Source organism: Typopeltis vanoorti, chromosome 20 (assembly GCF_054136105.1).
Source record: "Typopeltis vanoorti isolate ZY-2024b chromosome 20, IOZ_Tvanoo_1.0, whole genome shotgun sequence".
NCBI lineage: Eukaryota > Metazoa > Arthropoda > Arachnida > Uropygi > Thelyphonidae > Typopeltis > Typopeltis vanoorti.
The window spans coordinates 38,580,876-38,595,147 of NC_143568.1; the positions used below are offsets into that span (position 1 = coordinate 38,580,876).

Sequence of the window (14,272 nt, forward strand, 5' to 3'; positions counted from 1 at the left end):
TGCCTCATCCGACCCAATTCATCTTTCGAATCTCGCGTCACATTCTCTATCATTCAATCCTTCTAATTTTTGAACCTCTCAACTCCCGCTTCACACTTTCACTCTTATTCATCCTTTTGAGTTTCTGTACTTGCGGTCCATACGTCCACTTTCGTTTTCATTCATGCTTTCCATTTTTCCCACTTTCGATTCTTTCATCACTTCAATTTTGTTTCCTTCCACTACATTTGCCTCGCTTTCGTTCTTTTTACCATCCATTACGATTTTCAAATCACTCGTTTTCTTTTTCAATGTTTCACCTTTCTTTCACACCATGCTTCTCTTTTGAACGAGCACTCATTCTTCCCAATCCTCTCCCAAGCCAATTCATCTTCATGGGAGAAAATACCCCCCCCCCCCATTAAAACCATGAATATGATACACAAGAATGATCTCTCAGTATCCAGCACTGATGAGCCTTATATTTCCTGGAGAATCTACTTGGGTGGCTACTGGACCAGGCATGATATTCTGAAACAAAATGTTAAAACCAGCCTGATTGGCTAAGTGGGTCACCCACTCTCCAACCAATAGGTTGTGGATTCAAATCTGGGTATGGACATTGATGTTTAAAAGCATGCTCTACGTGAGCTTGTATAGCTCCCTGAGTTTATAAGACTTGCCTTTTAATTTAAAAATAATAATTTTTAAAAAATAATTTCAAGATTGCTACAGAAAACACATTTTACAGATGATGAAAAGTTAGAACTGGAACATGAAATAAGCAAAAGAAATGGGATATAATAGGACTAAGTGAAGTGAAAAGAAGAATCAGAAAATGGACTTTAATGGAAAGAATCAAATGATGTCAAGCAGGAAGGAGTAGGTTTCCTTATAAACAAAAGCATGAGCAAGGTATCACTAAATATGCAGGAATATCAATAGTGCAAACAAGAACAGAAAACCATTAAAATATGGTTAGAATTAAAAGAGAAAATATGTTAACCTTTATGATGAGGAACCAGTTGAATGCTATGAAAACATTTACAAGAAAATACCAAATTGAAAATGGATATGGATTAGTCCAAATGGACCAATAAAAAGAGGGAAATAATTATACTGTATTCTATGATCTTGTAAGAATATTTCAAGATGTTCTTAGTCATCAATTAAATAGACATAGGAAGTAATCACAACAGAAAATAACAGAAGAAAAAATTTACAAGATGAAAGAGAATAAAACAAAATATGTAAAGATAAATAATGATGCATTAGTAGCCAACAAAAATTATATGAAAAAATTGCAAAAAAATAAAAAAATTACGGAACCAAAGAAATCCACAGATTAATATTATAAAGGAAAATCATTAATTATTATAAAAAGCTCACAAAAGATAAAAAGTTAAAAATAAAAACCTCTCAGAGAAAACCAAAAATCTTTTGGAGAAAAGAAAATTGAAAAGGAAAAAAATACAATAGATAAATATGAAAAATACTACAAAATCTCACAATAGGGAGAAAAAAAATACTAGATGAAAATGGGCAAGATATCAAAGAAAAAAGAGCATAGTAGAAAGGGCTAGACAGTATTTTTAAGAATTTTACAACATAAGCTGTTGAAAACGCTACTACATGGAAGCCAGAAGAAATATTCAAGAATACAAAACAGAACAAGCAATGAGATATGAAAAATAATAAAATGTCAGGAGACAATGGAATTACAACACAAATGATGAAAACAGCTAGAGAAATATTAACAGAATAACTAAACAGTATTTAATAAATGCCTAAAAGAGAAAGATACACCAAACAGCAAGAACGATGTTATCATAATATTCTTGTTCAAAAAACAGAAAAATCACAGACCAATAAACTTGCTATCAAAAGTATATAAACTGTTTACAAAAATAAACAATCACCAGATTAGACAAAGCTTAGGGCAACTTACACTGTACCGAGCTGATATACTAACTGGTACATTATGTAAAAGACAGTATTTTTAGAAAGGCAGGATAGAAGAAGACGGGGCATGCTGCCAATTACAATAGATGATTTGGGTCCAATTAAACAAATTAAAGTCAAGAAACCTATGACTGAAATACTAGTAACAATTTTCTATGTGTCAGTAAGTTTGAAGCCACCTAGTGTGAGGTGGAGTCAAACAAGAACAAATATATAGTGGGATATTGTTACATAAACTAGTGGATCTGTAGCTAGTGATAAACAAATGCATTACCAAATAAAGATGAGCATGAAACGAATTATTATTATAATGGTGTCTCCATGGAGTCAAAAGACTAATCGCAGGAGACCCTACATTGACACACCAACCATTATTCACACAATACCTATCATATACTTCTCCTTAAATTCATTCACAGACGAAGCATTCACAACCACATATGGCAACGCATTCCACCCATTCACAACTCTCCAGGCAAAAAAATGTAGTCCTAACACCCTTGTTAACCACACTCTCACACAATCTCCAGGGATGGCCCCTCATTCTCTCCCTTCCTGCACTGGTCTTAAAAAAAAAGTCATCAGTATCAATCCTATAAAATCCCTTTAATAATCATATCTCTTCTCCTACGTCTATCAGCTAGTTTTTGGAGCCAACAGATCTTCAATCTATCCTCGTAGGGAACATCTCACAGACCTGCAACAATCTTTGTAACTTGCCTCTGAATCCTCTCCACTATTTCTTCACCAAGAAATCCAGGTGACCAGATCTATGTGCAGTAGTCCAAATGTGGTCTTATTAATGCCTTATAAAGTGGAACAATAACTTCCTTATTCCTGCTTGTCAGTGTGTTCAACAACAACCATGTAATTTGATGTGATGTTTTGGCAACCTTTGCAATATGCCCTTTAAAGTTCTCTGTCCACAATAACTCCCAAGTCCCTTGCCTCATCAACTTCTTGAAGTTCAGTTTCATTAATATAGTAAACAGCATGCGATCTCATCCTACTGAAGTGCATCACCTTACACTTAGCCACGTTAAACTAATAGCCATTTACATTAGCCCATACTGTCAGCCATAAGTCATCCTGCAAGGTACCTACATCATCTGAATTGACTATCGCTCTTTCTAATTTTGCATCATCAGCAAACAAGTGGATATTTCCTTTCAAATTATTTCCAATATCATTAATGTACAAATTAAACAATAGAGGACCAAGCACTGAGACCTGAGGTGCACCACTAGTCACCTGCTTTCTCCTGGACTCAGCTCCTCCTAAACCACTCTTCGATGTCTATCCACCAGCCACCCTCTAATCCAAATTACCAGCTTCGGATCAATACCCATTTGCTATAATTTATGCAACAGAGTTCCATGTGGAATCTCCCAAAATGCTAACACTCCCAATGGTACTGTTAGCATTAAGGTTCTGTAATATAATTAAGCACCTCTATTTTGTCTATCTCTAGACTCATAAGTCAATGACATTCGGCACTGAAATATTACAACCAAAATCGTATACTTTTGCAAAATTATCACTAAGTAACTAGTTGATGTGCTTCTGTAATTTCCCTACCGTCAATACTTTTTAAAGTCATCCTTCCATGGTTATTCTTCCTTTTACTTGCCACATAGTGAAAGAACTCCTTAGGATTTCTTTTGGACTCATCGGCTAGCTTCCTCTCATAATTAGCTTTGGCTTTCCTTACCATACAGGTTACTCTCTTTGCCTGTACCTTGTACTGCTCATGAGAACATTGATCTCCTTTTTCTTTCTACTTCCACAACCTTTTATCTGCAACTCCTGCTTAATAATATTATTCATCCATCTTATTCATACTTGATTTCTCCTTCTGACTCTGGGAATAGTCTGATACAGCTTTCTTTAAATACTTCTTGACAATCTCCCATGCACCATCAACATCTATACTCTTCAAATTCTCATGCTCTAGCACTGCTGAAAGCTGACTTCTCAGCTTGTCATAATCACTAGCCTTGTAATTCCACATATATACCCCTTCTTATAGAATATTCAGCACATCTTACAATCTCCCAGGTCAAGACCACATGATTGCTTTCCCCAAGTGGAGACAGCGTAACTAAATTACTTATTTAGTTACGCAGTTCTCCAATGCTATGACCAGATCTAACACTCTTGAATCTCTTGTTCCTTCCATTACATGATGTCTCAGGTAGTTATCTCTTAAAAACTGTATAAATTCATTTTGGATAGTAGTAAAATCTTATGAGAAGAAAAACTGAATTTACTGAGCTCTCGCGAGAGAACTTCCTAAAACGGCAAGTGACATAAGGAACTCAAGGTGAAAGAGTACTAGATCTGATTATATTGTCAGACGTGGGGTAGAGTTTCTGGTAATGGATGTGAATATTCTGCCTCATGCTGTACTGACTTGCAAAGTATCTAAGTTTATGGATGTTCCATTCAGAACAGGAGTGTACGAGAGGTAGCACCTTGGTATCGATGTCGGATGCTGATCTCAGGGTCAGGATGCTGGGCTCTGGTCCTCACATACACTCAACTCTCACTTATGGCTCCAAGAAGTTAGTAGTGCACACCAGCGGCCACACCCCGGTAAACCGTCTCGGCTGGCAGACTAAACTAAGTGAGGGTATCAGCAATATAGAATGCTGTAAATAGGGAATGTCACCCCTTATGTGCACGAATTCTGGAATGGCCAAGATGGCAGAAGAATCAACACTGACTGATCAATGGCATGACAGCAAGATGTGCGGCACATCGAGGGCACACTCCTGACATCTAAGGGACTTGTGGGCAGCCGTCGTGGAAGAGATCGGAGCCTCACCATATTTATCCATTGTCAACCATGAAACACACCATGTCACAATATGAAGTTAAGATGTGGTTGAGACCCCTGCAACCATCAGCTCTTATAGCTACAGGGAAGAAGAGCTGGAAACCGGGAATTGTAAGACAAGAACTACTAAGGTAGTGTATGAAGATAATATCCCAAACCCTCCAGGAAGGATATTCTCAGATATCCCTTGTTTGAAAACCAGGCACAATCTCTTGAAAATAGTAACATGGAACGTCAGAACACTGACATTCCATGTTACTATTTTCCATGACAGGCAAATTAGATAACCTACTCCAGGAATTAGAAGTGATGAAGGCCAATATTGCAGGTATCAGTGAAGTGAGGTGGACAGATACAGGCATAATAAGGAAAAAATCACACTATAATCTACTCTGGCAGTGACTTACACCTTAATGGAGTAGCACTTGTTCTAAGTAATAGAATTGCAAAATCTCTACAGGGATATTGGCCCATAAATGACAGAATCATAACAGCCAAAATAACTGCACAACCATTCAACCTGTATATTATCCAAGCATATGCACCAACCCAAGATCACCCAGACGAAGAGTTGGAACAATTTTATGAAGACATCCAAACTGCAATCTCCATGCTAAGTCAGATGATGTTATTATACTGATGGGCGACCTAAATGCAAAAGTGGGCTCAGAAAAAATCTCATTTTGCATGGGAAACCAAGGGCTTGGAATCAGAAATGAAAGAGGTGAAAGATTAATTCAATTCTGTGAAACCAATGACCTAATAATTACCAATACACTGTTTAAATATCCTCCCAGAAGACTATATACCTGGACAAGCCCTGGGGACATCTATAGAAACCAAATTGACTATGTAATAATAAGCAAAAGATTCCAAAATGCAATAACACAAACAAAAACATATCCTGGAGCAGACATAGGATCGGACCACAACCCAGTGATTGCAAAAATCAAAATAAAACTTAAGATACCAAGCCAACCATTCATAAGAGAAATTTATAATTCAGACTCACTTAACAACCAAGAAGTTAAAGATTGCTTTATAAAAGAATTCACAAAATCCCTTAACAAGTCTGACACCACAACTCAAAAAAGAAAATAGAATGCCAATTGATGAAATTAACATGAACTGGCAAACATTCAAGAATAGCATCAATAAAGCAGCCAAAAATACACTCCCACAATTAAAAAGGAAAAAACCTTGGATGAATGAAAAAATACAGACGTTGATGAAACAAAGAAAAAAGTTAAAGAACAAACCTGAATATAAAAGCATAAATAAAGAAATAAAAAAAGAATGCAGGAAAGCCAAAGAGGAATGGATTAAATATAAATGTATAAATATAGAAAACCTTGATAGAAAACACAGAAGCAGAGAAATGCATGAAAAGATCAGAGAAATGACAAGCAGGGCAAATACAGCAAACTATGCAAGTGTCATTAGAGACCATATTCTAATGGATAAAAAAGAAATCATGGAAAGATGGATTGAATACACAAGGAAATTATATGAACAACAAAGAAATGATATTCCTGAACAGACTGATTTAGAAGTACCATCCATTTTACTACGTGAAGTTGAAAATGCCGTCAGAAAACTAAAACCACATAAAGCTGCAGGAATATATAACATCCTGGCAGAATGGTTGAGGACTCTCAATGAAGAAGAAAACAAAATTATGCAATAAAATATCTGAGACTGGATTTCTACCCAAATATATTAATCACTCAATTTTCATTCCCAAAAAATTCCCCCCCAAAAAAACAAAAGCTACAAGATGTGAAGAGTTCAGGACAATCAGCCTCATCAGTCAAGTATCAAAGTCCTCTTATATGTTATTCTTGAAAGAAATAAAAGAAAAATAAACACAGAAATAAATGATACACAAAGTGGCTTCAAGGAAAATGTAGGTACAAGAGAAGGTATTTTCAATGTCAGAACCGTCATAGAAAGATATCTAGAAAAACAAAAAGATGTGTACCTCTGCTTCATAGATTACAAAAAGGCATTCGACAATGTCCAACATGAACAATTAATTGAAATCCTTTCAAAAATAGGCATGGATGGAAAAAACATTAGGCTATTAACTAATCTTTACTGGGAACAGACTGCATCTTTGAGAATAAATAGAGAGACCTCAGAAGAATTCCCAGTTTAGAAAGGTGTGAGACAAGGCTGTGTCTTTTCTCCGATTCTCTTTAACCTATACACAGAAGAAATATTTAATATAATTAGTAACCTCAAAGGAATCAGTGTAGGGGGCAGAAATATTAATAACCTAAGATATGCAGATGACACGGTTCTTCTAGCTGAAAACAAATATGACCTCAAAACTCTTATAGATGAAACCCTCAAGTATAGCGAACAGTATGGCCTCAGTTTCAACTTTAAAAGACAAAAATCATGATAACTTCAAGAGAAAAGAAAATACCAAAAATATGCATCAATATAAAAGGAAATAAATTACAACAGGTGCAAAAATGTATACCTCGGACACTTGATCACAGAGAATGGCAGGACAGAAGATGAAATTAGAAAAAAGATTGAAATCGCAAGGTCAACTTTCAACAGTATAAAAAATCTACTAACATCTAGAGAATTAAATCTGAAAACAAGACTAAGAATCTCCAAATGTTACATATGGTCTACATTATATGGAGTAGAGACATGGACACTCTCCAATGTGAGTGTAAAAAAACTGGAGGCCTTTGAAATGTGGATGCTGTGAAGAATTATGAGAATATCATGGAAAGAAAAAAAGACAAATGAAGAGGAACTAGAGATGGCAGGCGTCAACAGGAGCCTGATGAAAGAAATTAAAAAGAAAAGTCAGATATTTTGGACATATTCTAAGACATAACTGCCTACAAAGGACACTTCTCGAAGGAACTGTTGAGGGAAAGAGAAAGAGAGGAAGACAAAGACTGGAGTGGGTGAAAAATATAGGAGACTGGACCTATCTCTCATATGAGGAATGCAGCAGAGAGGCGCAGAATAGGACATGGTGGAGACACATGGTAGTCAATCTCCTGGAGGGAGAAGACACCTGACAGGACATGCTGAACTACAAAGCAGAAAATTATGACTGACTAAGGAGGCTCTGCCCATACTATAATTTGCTAGATAGGATGGATAGTGACAGTGAATGGAAAACATTTAAAAAACTTAAATGATGTGGTATCAGAATGTGTCACCAGAGTTCAAAGAATAAATAAGATAAGAGTGAAATGGATGTGCAATCTTGTTAAAGAGATTAAGAAAAAGATGTGGTTGGAATATTGTGTGCATAAAGATGTAGGTTATGAAAACTATAAGGAGCAAGCCAAAAGAGTTCCAAAAGAATTGTGATGCTGCGAGTAAAAGAATTAATATGAAAGAATAACTACTGAATGCAGATGGTATGCAACATCTGAGCTTACTGCTACCTCTTCAATGGATGAAGAAACTGGTGTATAAGAATGTACTAGAGTTGTTGCACAAACTGAGCAACAGGGACTGATGAGATATGTTTCAGCTGAACTGGCTGTTCCTGTGACCAGGCTATCTAATTTGTCTCAGAACAGGGAAGATTCCACAGTAGTGGAAAGAATGTACGATAATCCCACTGCACGAGGATATTACAAAGACTGATGTATCTAACTACCGACCTCACTATCTCTGTAGCAGTGGTGTTGAAGATTTTGGAAAAGTTGGTAAAGACTTGCATACAGAAATGGGTTGACACAGAATCTATACTTTACAATGAACAGCATGGGTTTACTAAGGGAGGGGTAATACTTGAGTAACTTGCTCACATTTTATGTTAGTTGAGCTAGACATGGGAAAAGGGATGCACCGTGATACTTCTGGACTTTGCTAAGGCTTCTGACAGGATACAGAGTGTTGGAGTATAAGGGAATGATTATAAAATATTAGCATGAATGAGAGGATGGCTGATTGACATATCAAAAAGTGATAAATATGAGTCTGCAAGATTTAAGATGACTAGTGGTGTACTACAAGGATCAGTCCTTGGTCCATATTATTCAATTTTTTACATTAATGTTATTAGGAATAAACAATGCTGATGATGCAAAGGTTGGTAGGGCATTTATGAATGCAGCTCATATGCAGTACTTGCAGAACAATCTGAACAGATTGGAACTATAAACATGCAAAAATGGCTATCATTTCAATGTTAGTAAATGTAGTTATGCATTTTGATATGATGAATTATCCAATGTCATATTATATTGGTGGGATTATGCCAGACAAAACTGATCAAGCTAGAGATCTTGGAGTTCAGTACAAGAAGCTGAAGTTCAAGGTCCATACAGCAAAGACTGCAAATACAACTCGGAGGATAAGTGGAATGCTGAAACGAACACTGACATATAGAGATGAAGTTATTTTGCCTCTTTACAAGACCTCACTTGGACTATGCATATATATTATGTGAAAGTTTGGTTTCCATGGCGATTCTGATACAGAGGAGAAAGAGTGCAAAGGATTATTAAAAAGGATATCAGGATTGTAGAATACAGATTACAAAGACAGGTTGGGAATTTTCAGACTGCAAACACTATCACACAGAAGAGGGTCTATATGATTGAGACAAATTTCTCAAGGACAAATTCAAATTCCATCTACTGATACAGGATATCAGTAGATGGAATTTTTAATTTTATGGAGGGGGGGAGGGGCATCATCGTAAGTTGAGAATTCTGTCAAGAGGAGATAATTTCTCTCACAGAGCAGTGCAAGATGGGAATGAATTGCATTGGAAGTGGAGAGTACAGGTAGCAACAGAACTAGTAAAGCTGGTATGGTAAGAAGTCAGCCGAATAAATTTATACAGAATAAAAAAGAAATTAGGCAAAACACCAAATTAGCTGAGTACAAGATCAAACCAATTTTAACTTATGGATCTGAGAGCTGGGTTAGAAATAAAACACTGGATCAAAGACTGGAGACCTCTTATGTGAGTTCTGAGAAAAATTAGTGGAGTGAACAGATGGCATCAATGGACAATATCACATTAAAATATTAGGAAAGAACCTGCCATTGTTAGCATTCAGGAATGTGTCAGTAGAACTAATCTCAGGTGGTATGGTCACAAACAGAATGGGAGAGGAAAGATTAGAAAAACAAGTGTTCTTTGCCAGGTTAGCAAGGAAAAGAACCAGAGGAAGACCAAGATGTAGAGAGATTTTTGAATTACTGTATATTCTTCAGTTGGTGCTTTAATATACAAATACTTAAAATTAAATGATAGTTTAAAGCAAGTGAAACATTTTATAAAAAACTGTTTAACAAAAAAAACTGCCACTAACTAGCTTTTCAAACATATCTGAAACATAATGATACAGCAAGAAGTACCTTAAAAGACAGAAATATAAGACTGATTGGAATCTTGACACAACAGGTTAATTTGGAGGAAAATTGTTGATCAGAAATTAACCTGCACATCCCCCACCCCCAGAGGGTATATATCAGGAATTTGATGATGATAATATAACTTCCAAAATGCTCCAAACTTGTTATATATATATATATATATACACACACACACACATACACACACACACACACACACACACACATATATATATATACTTGATATCTACCAATATCAAAGTTCATGCAAACTAGTATACTCAACCTCTCTTCAAGTAACTTTCTTTAAGGCTGCAAAGTGAACCATTAAACTAAGGTATTTTGTATACTGTCAACTTCTTGTTTCTTGCAAATTCTACCTACAGAAGGTTGGAGAACTGTACATTAGGACTGTTTATGTGAGTAAAAAATTACATAATCAAGAAATTCCTATTCATGGGACCTTTAAGCCAATTCAGGTCTCCAATAATAAGCCTAGAGACATTCACAAGCATCCATGCCCACATTAGAAATTCAGACCCATGGCATATTATTTGGTGAGCAGATGTGCTATTGGCAATTTATCATTCTTCTCCTACGTTTCTGTTAATGGCATGCCTAAAAGCCATTCTTGTCACATCACTAATCTGTATAAACAAGTTCATTTTGAGGAAAGGATATCTTCCATTCTTATTCAAGTAATTGCTACAACTTATTCGAAGATTTTTTTTGTCTCGTTTAAATTCATATGCAATTTAACTCAAAATAAATATGAACAAATTTGGCTATTTAATATGCAAACATTAACCATGATTCATTAACATTAGATCAAATTATTATTATTACCCTAAGACCCCATGAAGTCAGACATGGGGTCTTAGGATAATAATATTCAAAATACAGGCGGTGTTTTGAATAAAATGATTTGAATAAATATGAAGTGATTTTGAATTATATTATTCAGTTTATGCTTTAATATATAAATATTTAAAAATAAACAATCATTTAAAGCAAGTGAAACATTTTATAAAAACTGGTTAACGACTGGAAAACGGCCCAAGTTCGATTCTTGTTATGTGAGGAATCTTTCATGGGCCGTTTCAATTAAAGGTGAATTAACTGATCTCATACAATTTTAGTAGGATTTGTTTCTTCCAGAAACTCATTTTTTCTAATAGTGCCTCTGTAGTGCAATTGGAAGAATAACGATATATTGCACCCCTTCGATCAGAAAAGTCTAAGTTCGATTCTCGTCATGATGGGAGGAATCTTAATATGGGATTTTTTTCAATTGAAGGTGAGTTAGCCGATCTCACATGAAGATGGCAGGGTATTTTCATCCCACATACAGAGAAATCGGTCTCCAGAACACGTGCAATTTACAGACAAAAAAGACTACTGGTGGTGGGCAGTAGATGGCATTGGTGTAGATGATGGTAATGGAGGTTTGGTGTAGTTGGTAGATTATGTGATGAACATGGAGAGCTGTAGAGTAGGTACCCTCCCTCGATGAGTCTTTGGACTCTTGGAGGTGTCATGAAATAAAAATAATAAATTAACAAAAAAGAAAACCGTCACTTTGTCTAACTAACTTTTCAAACGCATCTGAACATTACAGCAAAATGAAAGTCAAGATCTGTGCAGATGAAATAGGATTAAATGTATTTTCTTGAGAAACCAAAACAATGAATGAGAAGTATAAGCATGCAATCAAAGTGCTTTCAATTCTAATTCCTGAATGCTATGACGCTGCTCCTGATGGCAGAGGGTTGAATTAGAATTACAACCAAAGAAATTTATTGGCATCATAGCCTTGGTTATATCTTTAACTGTAGGAATTCTTTTGGTAACTTGTTTATTTATAGAATAAAAAAATCTGCTTTCTGGGAGGAAAGACCCTATTACATGTGACTAGTTAATTCACCTTCACTTGAATTTACTTTAGACTCCATGCATCCCAGATGAAATTTGGACTCATTTGTAACCGAAAGAATGCTGACTGCACCATGGAGGTACCATAGAGAATAAAGACCACACAAAGTACCATACACTAAAAATTATTTTATGGAACTGATGAACTTTCTGACAGAAGGAGTACTGTGTAAAATGAGTTCAAGCTCGACTTTTAAGTTCTGCAGCAAATAAAATAGTTTAAAACAAAGTTGTAAAGATTTTGTCTGTGATTTTGCACCGAAATGGGACAACTCTTTCCCCCCCCACACACACTTTTTTAAGGCAATTTCATCCATGAAAGGTTAAAATTAGCAGTGAAAATTAATATTTTCCTGTTTTATGTGCACAATACAGATGGGTAGTCCTATATATATAACAAATTCTCTTGCTATTATACAATAGTTATTGTATGACAATAAAAGCTAGTCCAGGCTATATCCTAAACTAGCGGCTTGCTATTATATACATAAAATCGATGAAAAAAGTGAAATACAAATGTTATCTAATTAATAACAAATAGGAAAGATATGTAAATAAAACTATATAAAGCCATGTGCAACTCTATTCACGTGTGAAAAATATTTGGGGAAATGAATGACAAAGATTAATTTTTAAATTTTACATTTAGTTTAAAAAAAAAACGTACATGAAATACAATTACGCGCAAACAATCGTTATAAAGAGTATATATTGTAGTTCTATACCTCAAATTTAAATGCAATATGAATTAAAACGTGTTACTTTTCAGTTTACTGCTTAAAAAAAAGTACAGAAAGGAGTGCAAACATTGGACTATTCTCGATAATTATATTTAGTTAAACAAAATGAAAGTATATGTTCTAATCCATTTCAACCTTTCCTCACACCATTTTATGAATGTTAAAAAACTGTCAGCAATGAAAAATTACCGAACGAACTATGGATTTGGGTCATGCTCGCGGATGTTAGGCTTAGTTCAGCGCATTTAGGCTTAATAAAATGCAGTATTTTAAATGAGAATATACGATTTTAAGTAACTTATAAGCATCGCATATCGGCATAAAATTATCTGCGGAAGCAGTATATCTTTAAGCTGTAATGCACACATTAGTTGCAAGCGACTAGTTTAAGAACTAACTACAGTTCGGTAATACTTTCCCCATACATATATATATATATATAGTGTCCCTTGGAACAGCGCGCCACTGCTCGTGTTCTGCCGTATCTATCGGCAATTCGCGCATGAGCCGTGACGTTCATAGCACCCACAAACAGGATTTTCAGGGTTCCCTAACTTTGAGATAGTGCCTAAAAATTAACTGCTTGCACACAGGAAAACAACCCAAGGTGCATAGGAATCTAACATGAAGTATTGCACAAGGCTTTTATCGAAACCGTAAGTGTTTTCAATGATTTACAAAAGCTACAGATACTTTAATGCTTAAGCCTAACTATATAACTATGATGCCACCGAACACGAAAGCAATGGATTCCAGCAGCAGATTCAATGACACTGTAATGTTACCCCTTTTATTGCCAACACACGTCAACTCCTACCTCAACTTTTGAACAATAATGCATTTCTGACACATATAGGAAAAGCTTTTGGGCTTACATTGTAATCCTCGTCTAATGCGTTCAGTAACTTTTCCTTTAATTCGTACGGGTTGTGCTGCATGGGGCCGTACTGAGGCTTCCCTGTGACCGTACTTCCAGTTCTGTGTGACCGACGTACAGCCACCAGCACTATGGCGGACATATGATTGCAATGCGTTATGGGAAGGATCACAACTTTTTCCGATTGTGACGTCACCTGTCGGAAAGACTCGAAGCAGACCCACATAGAGAAAGCGACATCCTTGTTGTATTAAAAGTAATTTTAGTTTGCAATATTTAGTTGTATTGTAATGCAATTTCAAATAATTTTTATATTCGGAATAGTTGATTAATTTGTGTGCGTATATATATATGTATACATATATGTATGCATATATATATATATAGATATATATATGTATGTCTATAGATAGAGAGAGATTCATTCTTTCTTTCTTTCTCTCTCTGGAGTATATTCTGTGATTATTTCGTGTGCACGTGAAAATAGCTTATCCTTTACAAAATATTTGTTGCAATTAATATAAGTTTTCCTGATGCTGTATCTCTTTGTCGTAAAGGCAGATATTGTTGATTTATGATCGATGTACC

The 14,272-nt window shown here is 35.5% G+C and overlaps 1 protein-coding gene and 1 long non-coding RNA gene across 4 annotated transcripts in view; one reads left to right on the plus strand and one right to left on the minus strand.

Annotated features, from left to right (window-relative positions):
* LOC150095382 (uncharacterized) overlaps nucleotides 1-13,931 on the minus strand; it is a 132,980-nt gene extending 119,049 nt beyond the window's left edge. The window contains exon 1 of the mRNA XM_090410313.1: nucleotides 13,683-13,931. Coding sequence (XP_090266439.1) covers nucleotides 13,683-13,910 — 228 coding nt within the window. The 5' untranslated portion in view covers nucleotides 13,911-13,931. The remainder of the gene's footprint in view (nucleotides 1-13,682) is intronic.
* Nucleotides 13,327-14,272, plus strand: part of LOC150095383 (uncharacterized) — a 91,539-nt gene continuing 90,593 nt past the window's right edge. For 2 of the 3 annotated variants that reach the window (XR_016550061.1, XR_016550060.1), the window contains exon 1: nucleotides 13,816-13,940. This is a non-coding gene — a long non-coding RNA (uncharacterized LOC150095383). Of the gene's footprint in view, nucleotides 13,464-13,815; nucleotides 13,941-14,272 lie in introns of those variants that run through there. The other variant, XR_016550062.1, reaches the window with a different exon arrangement.